At 36.3% G+C, this 27,690-nt stretch overlaps 2 protein-coding genes across 2 annotated transcripts; one reads left to right on the plus strand and one right to left on the minus strand.

Moving 5' to 3' along the window:
* Positions 1-1,597: 1,597 nt before the first annotated feature.
* On the plus strand, positions 1,598-4,150 carry LOC109009895 (acetylornithine aminotransferase, mitochondrial-like). The gene is made up of 3 exons (XM_018990545.2): positions 1,598-2,066; positions 2,161-2,595; positions 3,507-4,150. Exons 1-3 carry the CDS (start codon positions 1,677-1,679, stop codon positions 4,038-4,040), a joined length of 1,359 nt encoding a protein of 452 aa, XP_018846090.1. The 5' UTR covers positions 1,598-1,676; the 3' UTR covers positions 4,041-4,150.
* Positions 4,151-4,344: 194 nt separating this feature from the next.
* On the minus strand, positions 4,345-9,793 carry LOC109009898. The gene is made up of 5 exons (XM_018990550.2): positions 9,223-9,793; positions 6,844-6,894; positions 6,112-6,174; positions 5,575-5,643; positions 4,345-5,009 (listed from the first exon to the last, which is right to left on the minus strand). The coding sequence occupies exons 1-5, from the start codon at positions 9,556-9,558 to the stop codon at positions 4,749-4,751; spliced, it is 780 nt and encodes a 259-aa protein (XP_018846095.1). The 5' UTR covers positions 9,559-9,793; the 3' UTR covers positions 4,345-4,748.
* Between the last annotated feature and the right edge of the window lie 17,897 nt (positions 9,794-27,690).

The following is a 27,690-nucleotide window of genomic DNA, read 5'->3' on the forward strand; positions in this document are numbered from 1 at the left end:
TAAGTGAGTTCTCACTTCAATTTATTGGTTCTTGACTTTCATTTTAGCATCTCTGCAAATCTCCCTAGTTTGCCTTGGCTAGTCCTTTACAAGGAATTTTGATAGTGTAGACAATCTTAGGCCTGGTTTGTTTTCACAAACCATCTTATCTCATCTCATCTAATCATTACAACTGTCTCAAACTCTCCAACAAAATTTAAAAAAAAAAAAATCTACTTTTTTAAATTTCAAAACAAAAAATATTAAAAAATTATATTCTAACAATATTTAATTCAACTTTCAATTTTCATGAATTATCTTATTTTATATGTATAACCTAACGAGGCCTTCAGCATTTAGGGTTTTTTTTTTTTTTTAAAAAAAGAACCCTAAATGCTTAAACATACGATTCCCAGCCTCGAAAGATTGTCTCGAGTTGGTTTCACCATATTGAAGCTGGCATCTAATTTGGCCAAAGATTAAAACAAAAAAAACAGAAAAGAAAAGAAGAAGATCATCAAGCATCTAAACTAAGGGACTTTTCCCTTTCTACAAATTTGCAACTTTGGGATCTGATGGTATTCCTTGAAGCTGAGAAGACAATAGAAGAGCTATCATTGCCAAATGAATGAAGGATGGAACGGTTTTGCCGATAATAATAGAGTTTTCTTCCAGCAGCGGATCTGAGGGAAACAAGATTATTGACAGTGGAAAGAGCTGAGGATGGTTCCTCTTCTATGGAAACTAAATCCAGGCTGTGTTCTGCTCGTTCTGTTTCAGGTTGGTGCCAATCAGCCTATATATTTTTTGTTAAACAGCCTTCCTTCCGTGAACAATTATATCCTGGTCCTTGTATTTTGAAGTAGGATTACATATCTTTGCTTAAATTTTGGTTAAAAAAAAAAAAAGGAAGCGGGAGGGTTTGGGTTGATCCGATTACAAAGATGATTAGATGAGTTTACATGGAGTAATACGTTTTGTCGTATCTGCTGTACAAATTAATTGTCAATATTCAATTGTAGATAGAGACGGATAATGGTATGGCCAAGCCATTCACTACTGCTTTCTATAGCCATATCAATGGTGCTTTGCTAGAACGATTTGGTATTTGAGGAACGTTGTTGAAGAAATATGATATTTGTAAACAAGGAAAGAAGCTCGATGGCATATTTCTACTTAGTTCCCAACGACCAAAACATTGAATCAATCGGCCGGAAAGGCCCATATCATTTGTTTTTTTCGAAGAATTGAAATCACATAACAAAACGAACTGTACCAAAAGCTACCCTGTCTGATCCCTTCAATTAAAGTCTATTGTTATTTAAAAAATAATAATTTTTTTATTTTTAAATAGAGTGCGACAAATTATTTCCTTATTATTTAACAGATTAATCTCGTTTACAAATCACGTAGATCCATCCTAATATGATATTCAACATTATTTAATTGATGGAAAAATCCATTCGATCATTTTGCATTGGAAAACTGCTATATATATAAATTATATAAAAAAAATTTATAAATTAATATAATTTTATACGATATTTTATAATAAAAATAATTTTATGCATTACTTTATGTATAAATATTTCTCTTTGCGTTGTTAAGTACAGTTTGTATTATTACCAATAATCAAGAATTGATATTCGATCCAACACTTGCGCTTGATTTTCGACACCCACCTACCGCGCACTACAATGAGTTCCCTTCAGTTTTCTCTCAGCCGCCCCAGTCCTCCGGCGATTCACCTCCGCCGCTCTTTCGGTACGGATATCCGACACCTGCGAGTGACCGCGTGCGCAAACGTGCGGGTTCAAGCACCGGGTACTCTGCAGACAGGGGTGAGCAAGGAGGTGATGGAGGCCGAGGGAAGGTTTCTGGTGGGCACCTATGCCAGAGCGCCGGTGGTGTTCTCCAGAGGCAAAGGTTGTAAACTGTACGATCCCGATGGGCGAGAGTATCTGGACTTGTCGTCTGGGATCGCCGTCAACGCGCTAGGGCACGGAGACCCCGATTGGGTGCGCGCCGTCACAGAGCAGGCTAGTACGCTCACCCATGTTAGCAATGTCTACTACTCAATCCCTCAGGTAAAAGCTACGTCGCAAATGGTTGGTCTTTCTCCTTTCCTGATTTGCAAAAATTTTCTAACTTTATAGGCAAATATTGTTGCTGTTGCTGAAGGTGGAGCTTGCGAAAAGCCTCGTGGCTTCTTCGTTTGCCGATCGTGTCTTCTTCACCAACTCTGGAACCGAAGCTAACGAAGCTGCTATAAAATTCGCGAGAAAGTTTCAAAGATTTACGCACCCAGATGAGAAACAGCCGGCGGCGGAGTTCATTTCTTTCAGTAACTGCTTCCATGGTAGAACTATGGGAGCCCTTGCATTGACAAGCAAAGAGAATTACCGATCACCCTTTGAGCCCGTCATGCCCGGAGTTACTTTCTTGGAGTACGGGAATATTGAATCTGCAACACAACTGATTCAGGGCAGAAACATTGCTGCTGTGTTTGTGGAACCTATCCAGGGTGAAGGTGGCATATATAGTGCGACAAAGGAATTTTTGTATTCCTTGCGTAGAGCTTGTGATGATTCCGGTTCTCTACTGGTTTTTGACGAGGTATGTAGGCAGCTGTTCATTTCGGATGGATACTCTACAGAGTTCTCGTTTATGTGGTCAGAATCTGTAGCCTGGATGTTACTATCATGCTCGTATAGAAATTAGTTAATTCTTCTGTTTAGCCTAGTGTCTTGAAGAAAAAATCTTAATGAAGATTTCGAGACTAGATAAATCCAATGCCTAAACACACCTTCACGCAAGTCTTATAGCAAGCACCATGTCTATGTAATTTAAAGAGAAAATATTGGATACATCTTTAGACGTCATTGGTTTTCTCTTCCTTTCATTTTTGTTAAACAATTAGTTCATATCCTTTATTTGAATTTATGAAACATCGGACAATCACTAGACTGTCAAATAGGCTTTATGTAGATGCATTTCTTTGCATGTCTCTCTCTTTATTTGAGATTAAATGTTTACCTTTTTGTGAAATTCAAACTTCATTAACATTCCTTAGAAAGCAAATTTGATGGACTAGCTGTGAAGAGAATATATTGTGTGAAAAACTCTTGCATAGTCAGCTGTTTGGGTGATCTGTTGTCACTGTCCACGTGTGTGAAACTTATGTTCTTGGGTGATCACCATCACTGAAGTTACTTTCTGTTGTTTTCAAATAAAAAAAAATATTTTTCTTATGAAGGGCCAGAAACCCAAAGATAGATGAAAGCAGTTCTTATGAGACAATGAGGGACAGATTTTTCTACGAGGGGATGGAGAGTTATGCTTTGTTTTCCTCATCCCTGTGATCCATACATCTTGTCGATTGCAGAAACAGTAGTATAGCTTTATTTAATCGATCAATCCTATATGCATATTGGGAGATAGATTTTTCTCTGACCAAAATTTTCCTTGGGGTTCGTTTATAGCTAGGCCACGGTTCTTCTGAATTTTATCAAATATTTATCTCACAGGTCCAATGTGGCTTGGGTCGTACTGGTTATCTTTGGGCACATGAAGCATATGGTATAGTCCCAGATGTAATGACACTTGCCAAGCCTCTTGCTGGCGGCCTTCCGATAGGAGCTGCTCTAGTGACTGAAAGAGTTGCCTCTGCCATAAGTTATGGAGATCATGGAAGCACTTTTGCAGGTGGACCACTTGTCTGCAAAGCTGCCCTTGCCGTTTTGGAGAAAATATCAAGACCTGATTTTTTGGCAAGCGTCTCAGAGAAAGGTCAGCACTTTAAAGAACTGCTGATTAAAAAGCTAGGAGGGAACTCTCATGTGAGAGATGTACGAGGTCTAGGTCTTATCATTGGGATAGAACTGGATGTATCTGCTTCACCGCTTGTAGATGCTTGTCGAAACTCAGGCCTTCTAGTATTAACTGCGGGAAAAGGAAATGTTATTAGGCTTCTGCCACCATTGATCATCTCAGAGCAGGAATTGGAGCATGCAGCTGAGATTCTACTTGGATGTTTGCCAGCACTTGATAAGGATAACTGAAATTAGAAAATTAATATCAGTTGTCTAGTTGGAAGTGAGATTTGTAATATGAACATATATTATCCATCCTTCGAATAATATATTCTGAAGAATTGAAATCTTCTGCACTACTTCTTGTTGAGAACCGGATCCCATCTCTACACCAAGTCATTCATTTCACTCTTGTTACACCGTGCACGAGAAACACGTCCTGATGATTATTTTGTTTACTACATTTTGCATGCCCAACAAAGAATTTGCCCGTAATAATGCACGCCTTTTTCAGGGAACTAGACCTCAAAGAACAAAGGATAGATGCGGAGGAACGCACCAAGCTCCAAAATTTTCAGGTTAGAAGAAGAATGCAAGAACAAATACTATCAAAATAGAGCCAGCCACATTGATCGTTCTACCAAGGGAACGCAAACATTTAATTTGTCTGAAAAGTAATTACACCTTGTCTGTTAATATATCTCCTCAAAAAGTAAATAGAAGGAACGCGGATTGGCCACAAAGAATTTTTTACCATTATACGTAAAAAATGTAATCTGCCATGAAAGAATGTAATCTCTACACTACTCTCCCTATGTCGTGATGGTTAGACTCTGATCTGTAGTATCTAATTTTATCAAGCATATAAATGCAGTTGCTGCATCTTCATCCCGCTTAATTAGGAAACGTGACTCAGCAGAAATATAATGGTTCTCCTTAGCTCACTCCACATAAAACCTAAGCCTCCTCAAATGTCAAATTTAGATCAGGCAACATGAATGAGGCATCACGCTCTCCAACCTCCTGTATTGTTGAAGCACCATTTGGTTGACTTGGGTGTTTTAAAGCATTCAGATCAGTGATCAGTGCCAAATCTGATGGAGAAATTGCAGTAGGCTTACAATCTTCTTCCATTTTCTGGGGTCGGTCAGTGACGGCTTCTGTGGATGCCATAGTGGTTATAGCTTTTATTGTCTCGGGTGACGACTGCAAATCACCCTGAAACAAAAAGTACAGATATTTCGGTTGCCATCTTGCGAGGCGGATATATTTAGCTCATGATGATGCTGAAACTTGCAAAGCTCGAGACATCATTGACTAGTCGTTGCTTAATTATCAGGTCAACAATTCAGTAAACCGATAGGGGAAAAAAAAATAGTGCGCTAGATTGTATCAAAGACATATATTTGCATGCAAACTGTTATGAGATTAACGATGTTTAACATAGTTTTTAGAATTTCAAACCAGATATAAACTTAGTACAATACTCCTAGTGCATGTTAATCTTCCATAATTAGTGTCTACAAATATCCACAAAATCAAAGATTGTTGTCCTAGAATCAGCAGGCTAATGGAAACAGACTGAGATCAGCATATAGGTAAAACCCATTTTATGCAGTAAATATGTGCATGCCTATATAATATAACCACATATTATAATTTAGCATTTGTAAAATGATTCAATTGTTAACTGCCATGATTTAACTCCAGTACTCGAGATTTGATAAAAGATTTACATAGGCGCAAAAGAAAATAATGAAATAAAATAGAAAAGCAAACTTACCTTTATTTTCTTCAAGCTTTTGTTTGCAGCTCTTTGTTTCTCAAAAGAGAGGCGTATGGCTGCCAGTTGCTGCAAAATCAATCAGCCAATACATTCATATTCAAATTTAGATATCACCAATAAGACATTTTGATTGAAGGCTTATTTGAGAATACAAATCATCTCATCTCATCTCAAAATTTCTTATAATATCCTTCTCAAACATCACTCAAATACAAATACTTTTCAATTTGAGATTTTTAACTTCTAGGCAAAACATAAAAAACAATACGATTTTTTAAATTCCAAAACAAAAATAATATTAAAAAATTATTTTATAACAATATTTTAACTTTATAATATTTTTATTTAACTTTTTCTCTCTCATTTCCCAAGATCCAATAAAACATTTTAACTCAAACCATTTTATTACTATTCACAAATCATTTCATTACTATTAACAGATTTTTCATCTCATCTCATTTTCCAAACATCCATTCAGAGAAAATGATGCATGAACAAAAGGATATAGCAACAAAAGAAATCAATGAAACCTACATTTTTCAAATTTCTCCTTTCCTTCGTGAGAACACTTTCCTCCTCTTTAAGTTCAGCTATCGACTGCCAAAAAAGAGGAACTATATGAGATTTGAAGGCAACCATTATTCTACCAATCACCAAAAACTTAATAAATAAAGGGCTAAATCAAGGAGGCAGCAATACGATTGCTAAAATAAAGTCAACTATATATGTTGGTTGATGAGCTTCCTTTCAAGATTGGATAGAAAGATTAAGGTCCCGTTTATATTCAGAGATGATTTTAGATGAGTTAAATAAAATATTGTTAGAATATTATTTTTAATATTATTATTATTTTGAGATTTATTTGTGTGAGAATTTGAAAAAGTTGTAATGATGAGATGAGTTGAGGTAAGTTTCAAATCCAAACGGGGCCTAAAAATAACTCCCACATGATAGATATTCCAACGACATTTTGCCAGTAGACGTACAAATAGACAGATTCTAATCTTCCAAGACAAACTTACTGTAAACGCATTCCCAGAGGGAGCAAGATATTTACATGCACAAACAGAAGTATGAGATAGTTGCTACACATGGTCATGCGAATGATCCATTGGAAGAGTAATTAATACACAATGAATTAAATATCTCAAAGATTGTTCTTTTATCAATGATTCATTCGCGATGCCATAATGATATAAAACATTGGCACCTAAAAGTGTTCCATGAAAATCTTCATTGATGGGATGATAAAAGTTCAAGTGTTACCTTTTTCTTCCTTGGCCTCTTGGTGGTGGTAGTTTCACCCCCAGGAGCTACCTGTACACGCCCAACATTAAACACAATCATTTAATAAGAAAATATACATAACACTCCAATATCTCAGAGAAAAAACAAGGGTTATGAATTTACATGAAAAAAAAGCTGTCAGGTGTAGAGTATGGAGGTGAATAGTGTCTGATATATAAGAAAACCATTTTGTTATAGGCGAAAATTGTCATCAAATTTCTCACGCATATTTTGGTCAGAATTGTCATTATTCATAGTATATGTCATCCAGAATGACAAAATTTAAAAAATGAAAAACATCTGTGCATGGTCCGTCCTTTTTTGTCTTTTATCTTATTATTTTTCAGTTGGGCAGAAGCAAAGGCCATTTAACTCATTTTGCTATTCAAAAGCGCCATCTTGAATCTTGATCTACCCAAAGGATATAAAAAATAAAATAAAAATAATTATAAACATGTCGCGCGGAGGTAAGTGGCGTGAGCATCTACATTATGCACGTCACCCCATCGTTAAAACAAGAGAAATGAAGCGTTATGCAATTTCCTTAAAAATAAAAAATAAATATGAAATTTATATAAAAAAAATTAATTTTTTAATAATAAATCTTATTTTTTTTCAATATAATTATGCAGCACTCAGCAACTAAACTCTCTTTTTTGAGACGCCACATATTTTTTATAAGAAAAATGAAAAAAAAAAGTAAAATATATGGTGTGTGATAAGTAAAATTATTCGATACACACTATATATTAAGAGAAATGATACTTGCAGTTGTGAGTGTACAAGCGCCGTACAGTCGCTTTGAAAAAAATAAATAAATATGAGATCCACATAAAAATAAATTAATTTTTTTATGAGTGGATCCCACTCTTTTTTAAAGCGACTGCACGACGTTTGCATATTCTATGACTGTATGTAATATTACTCATATATTAATTAAAGAAATGATAATTACAAGAATTTTTTTTTTATAATTATGGAAAATATTATTTTATTACCCACAGAAGTTATGCAACGACTATTCGAACTATATTCTTCGCGGACTCCACCAGAACTGCCAAACCGAAAAACCCGCTTGCTTTTCACTGTAGCGATCAGAACCAACGTTTTGGACCCAGCTGCCACACAAATAAATACCTTGAGAGGTTTTGTCCCATAAAAAGAGTATCGCGGCGAATAAAAGGATGGATGTGATAGGGTCATTGATCAAGATTCTAGTTTGATCAAACTGTGGAGACCACAGGGAATCATTGCCCCTCGCAACAAGCAAAGTCTAAGGGATATTTAGATTTGAAGATGAGTTGAGATAAATTATAAATAATAATGAGATGAATTATAAATAATAATAAAATTTATGAGTTAAAATTATTGAATAATAATAAATAATAATAAAATAAATTAAGATAAATTGTAAATACAAACGATACCAAACACTAGAGCTGCACCAAACTATCCACGGACCTATTTCGCCACGATAACACGCCACCCCGATTTCAAATTCAATACCAAACAATAAACACACCGCCGCGTATTTACCAAAATACCCATGCAAGTTGACGAGGGAGGTGTGTTTTGACTCTTTGGCTGCGCGAGGAGAATTTCGTCACGTTGGGAAAAGAATAATGATAGATTTATCAATCTTCTTCTCCTCTTTTACTATTTTTTTTATAATTATTTTCGAAAAAAAATTATTTTATTTATTTTTTAAAAAGTGACTAATAATAAAATTATATATTTTTTAAAAAATATTCTTAATAATTAAAGATATTAATAAAATATTTAATAAAATAAAATACACTAAGAATAATAAAATAATAATAAAAGAGTTATTATTATTGAAAAAATGGCAATGGAGTTTTGACTCTTGACTCCGACATGGAATTTGGGGGCCGTGGCAGGAAAGGGGTTTTTTGGTCAATTCGACGGAAAGGCAAATGTCAATCAGACTCCAATGCGTCGAATGAAAGTCACCAGGTGCAAATATAGAAATAGAAAGTCCTTACTCGTGAGAAGGAGGGCAGTTTGGTCAAGGGAATTTGAAAAGTGACCGGTCCGACGACCGGCCGGCGAAAACACCGGATATAAAAGGAATTATGGAAGCTCCTAAAGAGCTGAATATAAAGGAAAATCTGACAGGTGCTAATTGATGATGCTAAATTCCATACCCTATTGTGCTAAATCAATCCGAGTTAACATCCGGCTTTGATAATGAATGTTACCGTCAATTCAATTTTTCATAAAGCTTTTATACCATGCCAGACTTTAAATCTAGTCATTCTTCGTCGCACCGCGCTGACACCGGCCCACCCCAAGTCAAGACTCGGAAGATGGAGAAGAGAAAAAGTTAGAGCAACAAACCTTAGATCTCGAACCGTTCGTCGTTTTGGCGGGCCGGCTGGACTCCTCGAAGCCGTCGGGTTCGCCGCCACTGGCGCAGGTGGCGCCGCTCCAGGAGAGTGGCGTGGTCGGACTAGCCCTCTCCGTCGCGGTCTTGTTATTGCCGTCTTCGTCTTGAGTCGGTACCGATTTCGAACGCCGCTGGCGTACCGTCCAGTCGATATTGAGAGGTGGCCTGTCTGGAACCCGCGGCGGCCGTGGCGGCCGCGGCGCAGGATTGAGCCGTAGCAACAAGTCAGCCACCAACGAGTCGTCGGTCATGGCATTCTTAACCCAGTCGTCTTCGTCGTCGCTCATATTCCCGTCACTGCGTGGTTCCTCTTAAAGAAAGAAAAAGAATGTCGAGCAGGCGATGGTGGAGGAAAATCTTCTGTGTTTTCTGGGTATCAGTATGTATCATACATACTAAGTATGCGTTAATAACAGGGGTTGAACTTTGAAAAAGACTACGGAGGCTTTCTATAGGAGAGTTTGGCTTTGTGGACAAACCCTTTTCTTTGTTGTTGTAGTCGTAGTTGTGTGGTTTTCAACCTCTATTTTCTTTTTTCTTCGGTCTCTTTTTTATCGTTTCTTGATCGTGTCCGGGTCCACCATTAGTACACGTGGCGATGATCCTCCCATATCTCTGTGCTGTGCGGCTGTGCCCTCCGTCTTCTTCGCTTTGATAGGGATTGAGTGGAAACGTTCGGGATGTGGAGTTGGGGGCATATGCATGCATGTATGTATGCATGTATGTATACGTATTGCGATTGATCATGATGCGGTGGTTAGTTCGACCGAGACAGTGTCATGCTCTGTGGGTTGAGGAAGTAGAGTAGATGCTGTAGTTATGTACGGTACGGTGCACGAACATTCTGTGTAGCTGCAATATTCGCGATTAAGCTCGCAATTCTCTCTCTTTTATTGATTTACCTCATTTAGTTTATAAGAGCAAGATTAATTTTCTTAAGTTATAATAGAATTGTTTCAAATGTCAAGACTCAATGGCAAGACTTCACACTTCTCTCTTAACAGACATGGATAACTGTTTTTAAAATGGTATAAAAAGTCAAGATTTGTCTTTTGTCCTAATTATAAAAAAGTGGATAAAAATAAAATATATGAATTGTATCAAACAGTATTTACTAAATATATAACAATAAAGAAACTTATAATCGTATAATTATTTTATCATCTATTGAAAACTCATAATAAAACTAATGTATATTTATCCTTATTTTTTGAAATAATACTATATATAATCCTAGAATACGTAAATATTTTATAATTATTTTAAAAAAGAATGTAATCTATTATTAAAAAATTAATTTCTTTTTATATGAATCTTATATTTAATTATTTTTTTAAAATAACTGTACGGTACTACATAATCACGATTGTAAATATCATTTTTCTATTCTTTATGATAAATTTAAGAAAAAAAAAAAAAATTGTGCTACTCTTTAGTCCCAGAACTGGGACTCCTTTGCAGTCCGCGCGTGTGAAGTAAATTGCCCTCGATTCAAAACCAAACCCAGAAGAAGAGTTTCGGCTTCTGAAAATTTTTTTCCCTCTCTCTCTCTGTCCCCGTCGACTCCATCCTCCACCAAGCTCCTCCAACATCGCCGATTTTGATTTTTTTTTTCCCCTCTCTTAGCACACTCAATGAGGAGATTTAACAGAGGGTTGGAAATTAAATTCATTCTCATTGTTCCCTACACAGCAGCCTCTCTAACATTTTTCATTGTTCTCTACACTACACATGCAATGAATATAACAGAGGGTTGGAAATTAAATTCATTCCCATTGTTACCTACATAGCAACCTCTCTAACATTTTTCATTGTTCCCTACACTACACATTTTTCATTGCAAGAGACAATGTAAATTCACATACACCCAGGTGCGCAGATACAGCCCTGTCTTCCATGAGTATTGGTCTCTTTCTTCTAAATGTAAGGGAGTAAATTCATCATTGGATGTCAATCTGAGCTGTACATGCATCAAAATAATTGTCTTAAAGCTCTTGATCAAATCAATTATTTTCTTTTCTTGAATCAAAACACCAAACAGATATCATCTTGCATCAAAATAATTGATCTGTGGTGCTTTTCTTACAGGTGATAAGAAAAGGAAGCAGAACAGCAAATTAGAGGCAAATGGAAGCAGAACAGCAAATGAAAAAAAAAATAGAGAAGATAAGGGTGCGAGAATCGTTCCAGTTCCTGCCTGCTCCCTGAACCATATTCCACTTACAAACTCAGAAGGGGAGGGATAGGGATGAAGCTCGGGGTGGCGTTTCAATTTCCCTCTAATGAAACGCAGTGTTTCATTAAGCTTGCAAAGCAGTCCCCGAATGGAGGAGAAGGAAAGGAGACTGAGTCGAGGATTGGCGGGGTCTCGTTTAAGGATTTGAGGGAGAGCTTGTTGAGGTTGAGGATGTCAGATGATGAGAGGGCAAAGAAAAGGTCGAGTAAGCAATGTGGTTCCGTGTGATATTTGTTGAATTTAATTGATAGATGATACATTACGATCCATTTTTGGCTTTATGACAACAATGTACAATCTGTTGCCCTGGTTGCTGCAAAAAATTAACTCTGGTTGCTGTAAGTTCCTAGAAAGTACAACGGATATATACTGATAAAAGAACTACAACGGATCTTTAGATATTTTGAGTTTACACTATCGTGCTGTTCTGTTTTTCCAAAGTAGTCATAGCCTTAGTTAGGTGACAATTTGGGACATGGCTTGATCTGGTGAAGATTTTTGTTCCATTGGACAATTTGGGCTTGTTACCTAGTTCTAAGGAAAATATTGTGTTTATTGAAACTTGATGTTTTCATTTTATTTTATTTAGGTTTCAAATAATGCTGGTTAGAATGCTTTTTTTGAGTTATTTATCAGAGGGAAGAAAAATGGTTGTTTTGAGTTGTGGAATCTCACTTCAAAAATTTTGTAGTTGATTAAAATTTGCCAGGTTTTTTATATGTATATCTCATATAATTTACTGATTCAGACTTATTTTTTCAGTCCAGAGACTTGATGTTTTGGGTCAATTAGGCAGAACTCTAACCTTTATGCTGCAACTTCCAAAGGAGCCTCTAGTTGAAAAGGCAAGTATCCTACTCTCTGCTTTTCTAAGTTCTTTTTTTTTTTTTTTTGGTTCAGATGAGATCAACATTGACTTGAGCAATCATATATTTTCATGAAAAAATGGAAATCTCTCATGCATACACTCGGGTTAGATGCTGTGGATGGACCATAAAAAATGAGAACTTGTTTATTCCAAAAATATTTTCTTGGAATGTTCGAGCTCTTAATTCTTACTGATGTTTTGATGAGGAGTTCTTTAACTGGTAATTTTGCTTGAAAGTAGTTTCGCCTGTGTTTCACTGTCTTGAATGCTTGTTAAAAAAGTGAGAGAGTTCACAAGACCCATATTGTTGTGCTTGAAGATGATGTGTTCAATGGCAGTACTAAATGGAGTATATTAGAATACACGGGTGTGGCATATGTTGGAAGGGTTTGCCATTAAGTGGTTTCTTTGCTTCGTATAATCTTGCAAAAGAGCTAAATACAAACTCTTCTTGTATTTGTGACTGTTTTGTTTTCTTATATTACAAGATTATAACCTGTTTTGGGGTGTTCAAATATGTTTGGGTGTAAAGTGTAAACAATCTCTAAAGGCCATCAGACTAAGGGATGTTTCCTTGAATTATCTAAAGTGCACTTGCAGGAAACTCCTTACCAAGGGCCTGTGCACCCCCGTGATTAGTCGGGACGCTGTTCCTGGATACCCGGTGCGAATAAAAAAAGATTATAACCTGTCGGGTATTATAGATAACTGGATTGAGAGATGGTTAACACCATCACCAAACTTTTTTATGATACCTCTCTTGTCTCACTAACAACCATGTCTTTGAATGCTGGAGGGAAAGGAAAAGAATGCCAAAGTGAAACACGTATTTTCCACTGTAGGTCCTTGCAGATTTTTCTTGTGCATCCTATCTTTTGTACAATAAATATGTTTCCCTAAAAGCACTGGCAGCAAAGTCCTTATGTACTGATAACTGCCTTGATTTAAATCTTATGTGAAGTAACTCAATCTTATTGAACTGCATTTCAATTATGCATACTTATGGTCTATTTTTTGGGGGGAGCCCATCCTTTGGAAAGTTCATGTCCTCATAACAGTGACTGGTTTGAACTTACTGATGCCTGTGATTTCTTTTATTCCACATGAATTCACTCTATCTTCTAATATCTGAGGGGATGTGATGCTATACTATTTTTTGCTCTAATATGTTTGAAATATTTTTAATGCAGTATTTCCATCCGGATAATATGTCTTCTGCAGAAAAACTAAAAACTGAGCTGACAAACGTTAGGGATGAATTTCAAATGTCTGAGTCAGACTGTGGATCTGCACGTGTGCAAGGTAAAAGGGTTTTTATTTTAGTTTCATTTCAATTTTCTAAACTAAGATTTCTTTTTTCTGATTTTCTGGTTTATGATACATGTTTAACCTTTATTTTCAGATGCACACGCATAACTACTTCCTGTGTACTGGGTTAACACCCTCATTCGTTTTAATAAAACCTATTTTACCTATGGAAGAACTAATTCCACTAAAATGTAGACTATGTCTTTCCCACTTCTATCATTATGTAATGGTGAGCCCATAAGGAATAGAAATGAAAGAATTGCTGAAGAATGAGGAAGTCAAACATAGTGGTGCTCCTCCCTCTGTTATTAGTTACCTCGTTTCCTTTCGTTCCCTCTTCCTTCCAGCAAGGGACACCTTAATTCTGGCATATCCATAAATGGCTTTGACTTGAGAGAATGATTGATATAAATACACTGCAAATGATGAAGTAAATACAAGCTATTGGGTAAGCCATGGTATATTATAGAATGTTGGGCCGAAAATTACAAGATTGAGATGCATTAGGTATTAAATCTGAAGAGTGTAGGCACGAGATACGAATGACCTAACGAGGTTGTCTGGAGTTTGAGTGGGTGAGATTGTAATTCCTTGGATTGATTATAGGAATGGTGGTAAATGAGATCTCACATTGTCTGAGAAGAATTTGTTATGGAGTGGTGTTTACTGTGCAAGAAGTATGGGGAATCTATTGATCATTTACTTTTACATTGTGAGGTAGCAAAGGCTTTTTGTGGGGTGGAGTTTTTAATAGAATTGGGTTGGCTTGGGTGATGTCTTTGAGAGTGGTGGATCTTCTTGCGTGTTGGGACGGGCTATATTGCTCTCAAGTGGCTGCAGTGTGGAAGATAGTTCCTTCATGTCTAATGTGGTGCATTTGGTTGGAAAGAAACTAGCGGTGTTTTAATGATAAGGATTGCACTTTGGAGGAAATTCAGAATTTTTATGTATACTCCTTATTGCAATGGTTCTGTTTTAGTGATTAATGGAGCTTCAGCTCGTGATTTTTTGTTATCGTTTTCTAACTTGGTAGAATATATTTAGGTGTTTTTTTTTGTATACATCATGTATACATGAGCTTCTCCTATTTCATTCCTTTTAATAAAATTGGCTTTCTTACTTGTAAAAAAAAAATGGTTCTAAAAAGTTCCAATTGTTACATTGAGTATTTCTTTTAAATTAAAAGCCTAAATGTGACTTGGCCTTTTCCTTGGGTCGTTTCATAAAGCAAGAAGGCTACTTTTGAAGACTTTTCCTTCTTTTATTTTATTTATATTATATATCTAATTGATATGTGGTGACGGTTGTGAATTTCATAGTTTTACTCGGAGTTATACCAATCTGTCAATTCCTTGATCAATTAGCAGGATTGGTTCTTTTAATAAGTGATGTAACAGAAAAAAATAAAAATAATACTATTTCTGTTACTTGAACAAGAGATTGACTTCTCCTTATAAAGAGGTGGTTACCTGTTTTTTAGTTTCAAAGTAATTAATGGGCATGTCGAGTTAATCAAGATACTGCGAGTCAATCTAGCCAGTGATGAAGCCAAGGGGTTGCGAGGGGACAAGTTTGTTTAATATTTCAAGCAAATGTAATTTTTTTTAGTATATTTTTTCCAATTTAATTTAATTTCATATAATATTTTGATAGAGAAAATTTCAATTCTTAGGGAGATTTATTACAAAATAATATTTATTTTGAAACACATTTAGAACATATATAGAAGACACATTCACAAAATAATATTTATTTTGTGAAGATTTTAAATCATAATTTTAATTTTTATGTTTGCTTAAACTTTATGTGTACACGTTTTAATGAAAACTTTCGATAAACTTTTTTGCTATTATGATTTTTGTGAATTGCCTATTTTCTTTAGGTTTTGAATTTATTTTTTATTTCTTACTTTTTAAACACTTTTGTTTGGTTATTATCATTTTTTTTGAGTAGGTTGATGGTCAGTTTATAAGTACGAAGGAAAATCTCTCCGCTTGTGTTAATTTTGAGGTCGAGAGACATCCAAAACCACCCAACACTGATATTAAGTCCAACGGGTTCTTTCACCCACCACTTACATTTCATGCGAACTAGTTTGAACATTATATATGCCGGCGGAGATGATATCACTATTGAACAAATTAGTTTCTTTTTCTTTTTTCTTTTTTTTTTCTATGATTTCAATGAACATTTATCCTCATCCTATTCTATAGATGTCATCCTCAACGACGAAAACAGACATAATAACACTTCACATAACAAACACAACCCACAAAACATAGCTTTCGGCATATGCTAACATCAGTGATCAAGTAGGCTTAAGCTCAATGACACACAGACCGTAATTTAGTTCTTCGATCACGGCGAATCAGATGGTCTTGGAAACTAAAAAGGGGGCAACAAAGGAAGTGGTGGTGACAATGGCTGCACTGGTTCATCAAAAACCGTATCTGGTGCTGATGGTGTTGACGTAAACGGGAGTGGTTCTTGCGGAATATCGGGAACTTCAGGAAATGGAGGCGGCCGTAATAAGGTGTCCGGCGTCTGTGGAATAGGAAAAGCTGGTGGCTGAATCACGTCGGCGTCTGGTGCAGTCGGGGCCGATGTGAAAGGTGGATAAAACGAAATTGGCTCCTGTGGTACTGGAAAAAGTGGAAACTCGGGCGGTGAAGAAAAAAGCGGGGCAAGTGGTGGAGCTGGTGTGAATTCGTCTGGTGGCAAATCCGGAAAGGGAGGTGGAAGAAGTAACGCTGGTGATGGTGGTGGGGAAAGTATTGGAAGGGGAGGATTTTCAGTTACTATATCTGGAGGTGATAGCCATGGAAATGCTGGTGGTTGTATATCTGAATCAGGGGGTGGAGGGGAAGGAACAAGTGGTGGGGGAAATATGATAGGTATGGGTGGGGGCAGGAGCAGTGGTGGTGGCGGAGAAGGAACCAAAGGTGGTGGAGGGGATGGCGGTGGTGGCGGTGGCGGAGAAGGCGGTGGAGGTGAAGGAGAAGGAATTATAATTGGTGGTGGTGGAATTGTTATTGGTGGTTGTGGGGAAGGTAGCAAAGGAGGCGGTTGCGCTATTGGTGGCGGAGGTGGGAGCTGGGGAATTGGGGGAGGAGGAGAAGACACAAATGGCGGAAGTGGCGGTGGATTACGACTGGGAGTCGGCCGGAAGGGGTTGTCTGGGGAAGGAGAGGTTGGAAAAGGCCATTGGCCACAAGTTCCAAAGAGGTATTCATATAAAGGGTCACAGCTTCCTGATCTTGTTCTTCTTCCAGTACTACTGCTGCTTCTTCTGCTTCTGCTTCGTCTTCTGCTTCTATTGCTGGTTCTCTTTTCTTCTTCTTCTTTGCTAATTTGATGCATGTGTTTGGGATGTGATCTGCCTTCTGCGATGGAGTGGTTTAGCAGAAGAAGAGCCACTATAGTTAGGATTACTAGGTTTGCTTTCATCTCGACTGCACGGAATTACTCTCTCTTGGTCATGCAATATATATATATATATATATATATATATATATATATATATAAATAAGCATCTGCACTCACAACTCGGATTATTTATATATATACAGATTGAATAGGGGTGTAATCGGTCCGGTCTGATTCGGTTTTAGATAAAATTTAAGACCGAATCAGTATGTATTGGTTTTGTATTTTTCAAAACCGATTACGCACCTGTTACCCTTCTAAACCGGTACTTTCGGTTTTACCGATTTCCGGTCCGATCCAGTCCGATTTTTCGATTTTTTTAAAATGTAAATTTTACAATTTGTCATTAAAAACTTATTTATAAAAAAAAAAAATTATAAAAAACTGTTTTATACTTTTATTAATATATTAGACTATATAATAGTATTAATATTAGACTATTGGTATAGTTATAAGTTATATATTAGTATTAGTTATAAATTTTTAGTGATTTAGTATTAACATTTTATGTAATAATTTATAAATTATAATAAGAAATTATTTCATATATGAATATATATGTTATATATAAAATTTCACATAAAAATTTATAATTATACATTCTATATAAAACTTATATATATTAATATTTAATATATATAAAATATTTTGTATAAAACTTATATATAAAAATATTATTTTTTATTTTTTTAATCAACCGGTCCGATCCGATCTGGTCTAAAAAATCTCGAAATCGAAACTGGATCGAAACTGGCCAATTTTTACATTTTAAAAACCGGTTTCGGACCGGACCAGTTCAAAACCGGTTCCGATTTTTTGGTTTGGATTTACTCCCCTAAGATTGAATAGAGCACTCCAATGGTTTATGTATATTTTTCTTTAAAATATAGTATTAAAATATATATTTTTATTTTATATATTAATTTTTACAATATATCGTACATTAATTTATAAATATATTTTTTAGATTTCATTATTTAATAATTTGTTGAAAAAAAAGTATAAAAAGAGAGAAATTATTGTGAGAGATAAAATAGACGAAAAGAGAATAAATAAATAAAATATTTTTATATTTATAAATAGTTCACGTTAAATGCACGAACAGTTGACGTTAATAAAAGCATGCAGTAGTAAATACTAAAACGATAAGACTTAATTAACTTCGGCCAGCTAATGTTTACGCCTTCCAATATATGGATTGGTACGTGGAATGGGGAACTTTACCCTGCAGCCTGGCTTTCTGATCCCTCCTCTCTCACAGCTTTTTTCTGCGACAGTCCTCATGCTTTGTGCAAGCTAGAATGGGTACTTATGGTTTAACCTTGTTCTACGTGCCAGTTTGGACAAAGTAGAGCGCCCTTAAATGCATGCATGCAGTGGCCCGCCCTAGGTCCTACATCCTTCTTCTGCGTGTCACAACCCCATCAACGTATATAACAGTGTATATATATATATATATAGGATATCAGCTAATTAGGCCAGTTCAGCTTGATTTGATCTTAATTTGGATTTGGTTGATTCTAGGACCCACTCCCGAATCGTAGCCATAGAAGCATATTAAATCACGAAACGTACCGCGTGCAAGTAGTCTGTCATGCATTTGCATACATATAAATGGTAATACAAAATGTTGCTCCCCGGCCACTTTGAAACTGGAACACGACACAAAAATTTGATGTTAGATGTTTGGCTAACTGAGTTACATATATAATAATTTCAGGTCACCTTGTTGAGACGATCGATAACATCAATGCATCAAACAAAAGAAAAGCCATGGACAAGGCCACAACTCCAAATTCCTGATCATTAGCAGCAGTGCTACACGTTATTAATGATATTCTGTCGATCATTCCAAGAAAAGAAGCACTGCTTATAACTGATCCCCCACAGCTACAAACGCCAATTATTCGATCGACTCTCTATCTATGACAAAGAATCGATGGCCATTTCAAGCAGCTGGCTATGCACTAGCAGCATGCAGAACATGCTAGTTAAAATTGTTCATCCCGGTGGCCATGTTGAGCTCCATGATAGGCCCGTCCTTGCAGCAGAGGTCATGCATCGGAACCCAAGATGTTGCGTCGCCCATCCGCATGTTTTCCAGCAGCCATGGGCAATTGTCGAACCTGAGACAACTCTAATGCCCGGCAAGAATTTCTACGTCGTTCCCCTTGCAACCATACGGAAGCTTCAGCAGCGGAACGCTTTGAAAAATTCTCCCTCTTCAGGTCCGCAAACCCCAAGCAGTCAATCTAGCAAAGGAGATCAGCAAGATAATGGCAGTAAGGGTTCTACTCGTCCAAAACCAACACATGCTGCTGCTGCTGCTAGCAATATGAAACCTAATACAGCCAAGCGGGGTTGCTTTTCTGATGGTAATTGCTTTATCTGCTTGCTAAGGGGAGCCAAGATTCAAGAGGACGGCGATATTGATTCGACTCAGGAAATTACAAGGTCACCAAGAAGCAGCAGCAGCAGCATTAATAGTCCTGATCCAGATCATCAGGCCAAGGTGATTACCAGAAAGAGGAGGCATTTTCCGAGACACCGGAAAAGAGGGCTTCCCAAGAAACGGCTTGCATCTCTTGATCCTTGGCAACCAAGTCTGGAAAGCATCAAGGAAGAATCATTATAATTAGCAACCATTAATTTTAATTTTAACATTATGTAAATAAAGATGGTCAAATTAAGTGGCACAATTATTCATATATAGATCATTTCCAAAATATTTCAATTCTGCAAAAAGGCTTCGGAAATATTTCTGATCTGACCATCATTATTCAGCTAGCGTGTGACATGAAAATTTGCAAATAATGGAAAAGTACTACGTACAGTGCGCGCAGTATTAATATATATCATGATGATTATGATATTTTTGGAAATATAGGAACAACGACAATTTTTATGGAGGGGGTCATGAGGGTGATACTTCATTTGGTTAAGGCTCATTTGGTTACGTTGTTTAGATTAAATAAAATGAAATATTTTGAATAGTAATAAAATTTTGAAGTTAATATGAGATTAACTAATTTGTAAAAAAAAAATGTATTTGAATGAAGAGATGAGATCATTTTTTATTTTTGGAGATTTAAAAAATGTATGAATTCTATTATTGATTAGAGAGCTCAAAGGTGCATTGTTTATGTACTGTTTATTTACTGTTGAGATCAGTTTTGCACTATTCACATATTGTTTACCATTTATTATTATTTATTTAAGTGGATATTTTTAAAATTTAAAAATAAAATATATTATATTTAGATAGGATGAACTACTGTACGGTACAGATGGTTATCTCATCTGTACTGACTAACTAAACCGGACTAAGTATTTTGATCTAATGATTGGGCAAACAAATATTATAACTTGTTTGTTGATTATTAGTGCAAATTTTCATTAGTGATATTGTAACTTCTACTCGAGGTTGTACACATCGAAAATTGTTCTCCGGTCCATAATATGCGCGATACTCGTCATTAATAGTCAATAATATCCATTAATAATTTAATACCCCCAATATGAATTTATATATATATATATAAGATAATTCTTAGAGCAGAAATTAAAGTTCAATTTATATATAATAATTTTGCACTTTGGATCTCGATGGCCACATCTTAATAAAATATATAAATTGTTAGTACGTACGCAACTTGAGAGTATGAATATGTGAAGTGATGATAATTTGAAATGCAAAATATATTTAAAAAATAAATAAACTTACAAATATGGCCGAAAACAAGCAAAATATAATTAAATAAGAGTGTATATTTAATTTTAATGCTAGGTATAAGTTTTAGGTATATTTGTAAAAAAGTAGTGAATCCCATAAAAAAAATTATTATTATTATTATTTTCATAATAAGATCTTTTTTTTTTTTATATATATATATAACAGACTTACAAGATTTGTATAATTAATAGAACTTATATAAATTATTACACATTTGATAATGGGTCGTAGTTAGTCGAAACACAAACTGTAGTCAGGACTAAACTCTTGTGAAAATAGTAATCAAAAATTCTGTGTACAACCGGCTGCGTCCCCATTGCGGCATCGCCATCCGACGTGGCAACAAATCGAAAACGGCGTCGTATCCAACCGTTTCAATAACGAGCAAATACAGCCCCCTTTCCCTCTCCGTCCTCTCTCTTCGACTTTTCCCTCTCCCTCTTCACTTCTCCCTCTTCACTCTGCTATCTCCCTCTCCCTCTTCTCCCTCCGACTTCTCTGGTTTCGTCTCTGATTTTTTTCTCTCTCTCTCTCTATCTTCGTGGTATCCCTTCGTCTTTCCTCCATTATTCTTCTCCCTTCGCTTCTCTGGTTTCGTCTCTGGTTTTTCTCTCTCTCTGTCGCTCTATCTTCGTGGTACCCCTTCGTCTTCCCTCCATTATTCTTCTCCCTTCGTCTTCTCCCTTCGTCTTCAATTTTCGAGAGGCCCGAAATCCCCTTCCCAGAGTCCCGAAACCCTAAATCCCCTCCCTTCCCGAAATCCCCTTCCCAGAGTCCCGAACCCTAACCCTAAATCCCCTCCCTTCCCGAAATCCCCTTCCCAGAGTCCCGAACCCTAACCCTAACCCGTATCCTAACCCTAACCCTAACCCTAACCCTAACCCTAACCCGTAACCTTCCTAAGTTCAAAACTTCAAACACACTCCGTACCCTAACGCACGAAGATAGGTTGTCCCGGTAAGGTTCCATGTCGGTTGTCCTATGTTTTTCTCCTTTTTGGCGCACATATTTTCTTGAAACAACCATTAGCTAACCTAACCTTAATTTTTGTTTCAATTCTTTGAACAGGTCAGATATATGTTCGGTGGAATCATAGTGTTTGAACAGCTCAGTTATATGTCCCGGTAGAATTGGAATTGTTTTTTTATTTTTTTTGATAAGTCGGTGGAATCATAGTTGGTGCAGATAATTATTCATTTGCTTGTTTCTCTGTTGATAGGTATGAGCTAAGTTCTGTTGAATGTCTCGACATTGGTGAACTGCTTTATGATTTATGACCTACATGGAACCTTGATGGTTTGTGAATTGTTTGTGAATTGTTTGTGAATTGTTTGTGAATTATTTGTGAATATGTAATTATTTCTGCCTTTGCTGATTAAGTTGGTTAGCTTGTGTACGTATCTTCAAAAAAAAAGTTGGTTGGCTTGTGTAGATTATTTTTTACACAAAAAAATAAATTTAGAGATTGTAGCAATATTTTGATAAGGAGTCTACTGCCAAGTTAAAACTTACCTACTTGTTTAAGCTTTTCTAGTGTTCCATATATGACCCAGTGCTGTTTTAATTGGCAAACATATTGGTTAATTTGCATCATGTTTTGGGTACTTAATGCTATTGTGCAGGTCATTTGTTTGTCTTGGCATTATTTATTGGTGTTTGAACTTATCATATTGGTTAATTTGCATCCTGTTTTGGGTAGTTAATAGACATGTGCAGATCATTGTTTGTCTTACTATTATTTATTGGTGTTTGAACTTATCATATTGGTTAATTTGCATCCTGTTTTGGGTACTTAATAGACATGTGCAGATCATTGTTTGTCTTACTATTATTTATTGGTGTTTGAACTTATCATATTGGTTAATTTGCATCCTGTTTTGGGTACTTAATAGACATGTGCAGATCATTGTTTGTCTTACTATTATTTATTGGTGTTTGAACTTATCCCTTTTAACTCATTTTGGTTAATTTGCATCCTGTTTTGGGTACTTAAGAGAAATGTGCAGGTCATTTGTTTGTCTTACTATTATTTATTGGTCTTTGAACTTAACCCTTTTAACTCATTTATTGGTCATTTCATAGGCCTCCCTCCAAACCCTTTTCATAGGCCTCCCTTTTCCACCCTATTACATTTCTGACATGAATATACAAAACAGCTTTCATGAGACTAAAATTTTTAGAAAATCAAAGCTGATTTGTATATTCTCTCTGTTTACAATTTCACCACAAGAATATTTTGGTTCATCTTAGAATGTCGTCATCGTCGTCGTCATCAACAACTTTTGGCTCATCCTTTGCTAAACACACTTTGGGCATACCATTCTGCTTCTGTGATGTGGAAGCCACACTGAAATTCTCAAATACTAAAAAAAATCCAGGACGACCCTTCTTGGGGTGTCCAAACTACAACACAGAGGTGACTACATCTTTGCCTTACATAATTCATTTTTAAATCTTAATGATTAATATGTTGTAGATCTAACATGCAACTTTAATTTATATTTGTATCAAATGATTAGGGATTACCATATTGTAAGTTTTTCAAGTGGGGAGATAGTAATCAAGTGAATGAGTTCCAACTTCGAGAAAGAACAAATGAAGTGTTAAGGAAGGAGAGAGAACTCGAGAAGAGAGTCGAATATGTCGAAAAGAGGGAGATTGAGCTCCGTAAGAGATCGGATGACATCGAGAAGAGAGAGATGCTGCTATCCAATATTAATGAGGAGGTTCGGAAGAAGGAGTCGGTGCTTGTTGTACGTGAAGCTGAAATCAAGCGATCACGCACATTACTCCGGGTCTATTGGGCGTTTGCATTTGTATTTGGCTGTTGTATTGGACTCCGTACTTGATGTAAATATTTTAGGTTATTAGTTTCTGCCCAAAGTTGATGACTAACTTGTAATCTTAATCTGACTTGAAATCTGTTCCTTAGTTTGTTTAAATCATTGAATGTAGATCTGCTTCTCCATGTGGATAATGTATCTCCTTGTATTTATGTTTTGGAAGCTAGAAATCTGTTCCTTATGTAATTTGATGGGGTTTTTGCAGTGCTGTTTTTATGTCATTATTGTTGTTACCAGAAACGTGTATGTTTGTCTCAAGTGATAAGAGGCCAATGTTTGAGATGTCAACTCCAAACATTATACATGCATCACACAGATACTTAAATTGCATAACTTGATGTACGCGCGACATTCAATTGTCTCTTTCATGAATTGAATTAGTTGGGTGCAACATTTGTGGGTCCCATTGTCATTACTTTGGCATTTAACATTCTGATCAGAACTTCCTCACCAAACAGCATGGAGAGACTATTTTTGTGAGTAGATTATTTTTGTCTCTTTCACCTTTATGTACTTAGAAAACTTGATACAAGCCAAGAAGTTAGCCCAGTGAATCATTTTTATATATATATATATATATATATATATTTGTGCTTGGGTCCTTGGAGAAAAAACAAACACAGATGCAAACAATCTGGTGGTTAACATCTCACTAAAAAACTTCTTTGTTTTGATACGTGTTATTAAAATGGGATACAGAAAAGATTTTCACCATACCACCAGTTGCAGAAGCAGCATCGGCTTCAGCTATTCTAATCAACTTCTTGTTTACCACTTTTCTAGCCACTTGAATAGTCAATACCATTGGGGTCCTTCTCAGCCAGGAGAAACAGTGTTTACAAGACAAGCAAACTTATATAGTAGATTCATGCTTTTCATACACAGATAACAAATTCCATTCGGACATCAACACTGCTACAGTATACATGCATCACATAGATACTGAAATTACATCTTCTCAAAGCATTACACTAATTCATTTTCATTACAAATGAGAATCAAAATGTTTGGATAAGTTCTCCCAAAAATTTACCACATTACCAAGAAGAGATCAGAAATAAAAATGATGCCAGTTATCACAAGAGGATAGGACATGGTAGGAACACCATGTCAAGAATCTGGGATGTCCTTGAATCGAACTGCATCGTCAAAATCTTCACTGCCTCATTTGAACTGGTACCTTCTAGAATTATCACCACAACAATAGATAAAAAAATTAAAAATAAAAAATGCACAATAACTTAAGCTATCATATAAGGTCATGAGTACAAAAACCATCACTATGACAACTCAAAAAGAATACATTGCTCCTATTCTATAGGATCTACACTACACAAACTACAAATTCTAGAAGAAGACAATCTTAAAATGTGCAATATGCAGCCTTCGACCTACTAGTAAACTGACAGTGGATCAATGCGTGTTGGGAGGGAAATAATCATTATAAATAATGATGCAAATTGTGCATTAATTTGGTTGCAGAATAGCTTAACTTAACCTCAACTTTGCTAAACACACTTTAAAAATATTAAATTTGCATTGGGCGGTTGATACAAAAAATCTTAATCAAACTGTACAGTTATCCAAATACTTTTAATGGATTCCTAAACTTTTAATCAAATTCGTTATCTGTTGGTCAAAGGATGTTTGCATATTTTAATCAAAACCCCATCAGGCCATAAACCAGAAACTGAGTTTCATAGTTTCTAATAAAAATGAAGCTAAGAGATTCAAAATAACTAAACTTCCCCAAACTCACCCAAACTACAAGAGATTTGTACCCAGCTTAGTAACCATGAAGAAGTCATCAAGTAGTTAAGTTCACACAAAATAAACCAGAAAAATTGCATCATTTTTCAATGTGCATGTCATTATTCCTAATAACCATTTTGATACGTGTTATTAAAATTCACTCATTTTGCAACCATGCAACTCAACCAACCAGTTTTACTTTTTCCTAATAACCAATCAGTATTCAATACTTGAGGTCCATGTCAAGTTCTAGATCTAGAAGAACAATTCAGATCTCTACTAAAGTATGTTGGTGAACTCATAAACATAAATAGTACACGAAAGATACCTGACAAAGTGCACATCGGCTTAACTTTATGACGCATCCAACCCAAACTGCACTGGTTGTGATCCATCCAACCCAAATTGTAGCTGTAAACAGAAAAACCCAATTACTCATGTTTCTTGTGTCGATCTTTAGCTGTAAACAGGAAAACCCAATTAGCTGTAAACAGCACTTACACTTTCTTGACTTTGAAACATTGTTTCTTGTGGGGTTCCATTGATGTCAATGGTTGCGCTTTCTGGAACAGCCTGGACGCCACCAATAGTTGACATATCGATCTCTGGAGTAAGGAATAAATTCCTGCATGTTTGTCTTGCAACTGGTGTATCTCCTCCATCGCGCTATTAATCAAGTATGAAATAACAAGTTACATGCAAGAATAGTTGCATTTATAAAAATATTAATAAACCCGGTATTAAAAATATGCACCTCTTTACGTTTTGTCTTTGCTTTAGCTTTCCGAATGTTATTCTCCATCCTGGATGCTCTCCTCAGAGATGGGGGTCTGCCTTTCCCGCGCACAATACGTGGACTGAGTACTTGCTTAGAACTACCAATTGTGGTTGTGTCCTTTGTCGTACAACCGACATTGGAACCCGTTTGGGTCATTGATGGGAGTTCTTGATTGGCACTATACAAGTCAATCATCGCATATAACTTAGTAGTTGCATCCTCAGTATTAGATTTCGAACCCGCTGCATGAGTGATCATCTGATAACAGATATTTAGCAGATTTGAATATCTATTACAATCTGCGCGCTGCTCTACTTCGTCATAGCTACTGTGCATCAAGGTGTATCTCATTTTTATGTCCTTTCTCCATCGATCCAAAATATACCTATCTGGCAAAGATTTAATCCCGTTACATTTGAATACGGCCAAAATGTGTCGACACAATATGCCCCTCATGTCAAACAAACCGCAAGAACACTTTGCAGATGCATCTTCCTCAGTGAAGTCCACATAATGCGTCACCAGTTTAGTGAACTCTTCGAAACGAACTTCATCCTCTAGCGAATAGGTATGTACTGCACCATCCCTCTTAAGTAACTTTGGATCCATATCGATGATGCCAGTAACTTGCTGCTGAACTTCCTTGAATTTGGCATTCGTGTACAAATCTTGAAACCTTTTCTCAATCATAGATCTGGATATGCAGGGAATTGTGACGTTAAATGTGTGGAAGTCCGCGGCATTTTCATTCTCAATTTTTTTTTTCAAAGCATTCTCAAATTGGTCGACAAACTCTTTCAAGTTTGTTTTAGCATGAACATAACCATCAAAGAATGCATTCATGCTCTCACTCCGCTGCGTCGTACTCATTCCAGCCCAAAAAACCTCTTTCAAGAATGCCGGAACCCAATGCGCACGCTCAGTGTATAAACTTTGCAGCCACACATTATCATGCAAGTTGTAAGTGGTAATTAAATGATCCCAACATTTCTCAAACTCCTCAACGTTCTGGGTGTCGTACACACATTTCATTAGGTCATTTTTCATTCCACTTTTGTATGATCCATATGAGCCAAGCTTTTCTGGAACTTTCTTCAATATATGCCATAGACAAAATCTATGGCAGCTTCTTGGAAAAACAATACTGATTGCATTTTTCATGGCTCTGTCCTGATCAGTGATTATAGCTTTCGGAGCTATACCATCCATGCACTGCAGCCAGGTTTGGAATAACCACACAAACGTCTCGGTATCCTCACTAGAAATCAAGCCTGCTCCCAACAGAATTGATTGCCCATGGTGGTTTACACCAACAAATGGTGCAAAGGGCATCCCATATCTATTCGTCAGGTATGTGGTATCGAATGTGACCACATCCCCGAAATATTTATACGCTGCTCTACTACGGGGGTCTGACCAGAAGACATTTTTTAACCTCCCCTCATCATCCAAATCCATCAATGAAAAAAATCCAG

Source organism: Juglans regia, chromosome 12 (assembly GCF_001411555.2).
Source record: "Juglans regia cultivar Chandler chromosome 12, Walnut 2.0, whole genome shotgun sequence".
NCBI classification, from domain to species: domain Eukaryota; kingdom Viridiplantae; phylum Streptophyta; class Magnoliopsida; order Fagales; family Juglandaceae; genus Juglans; species Juglans regia.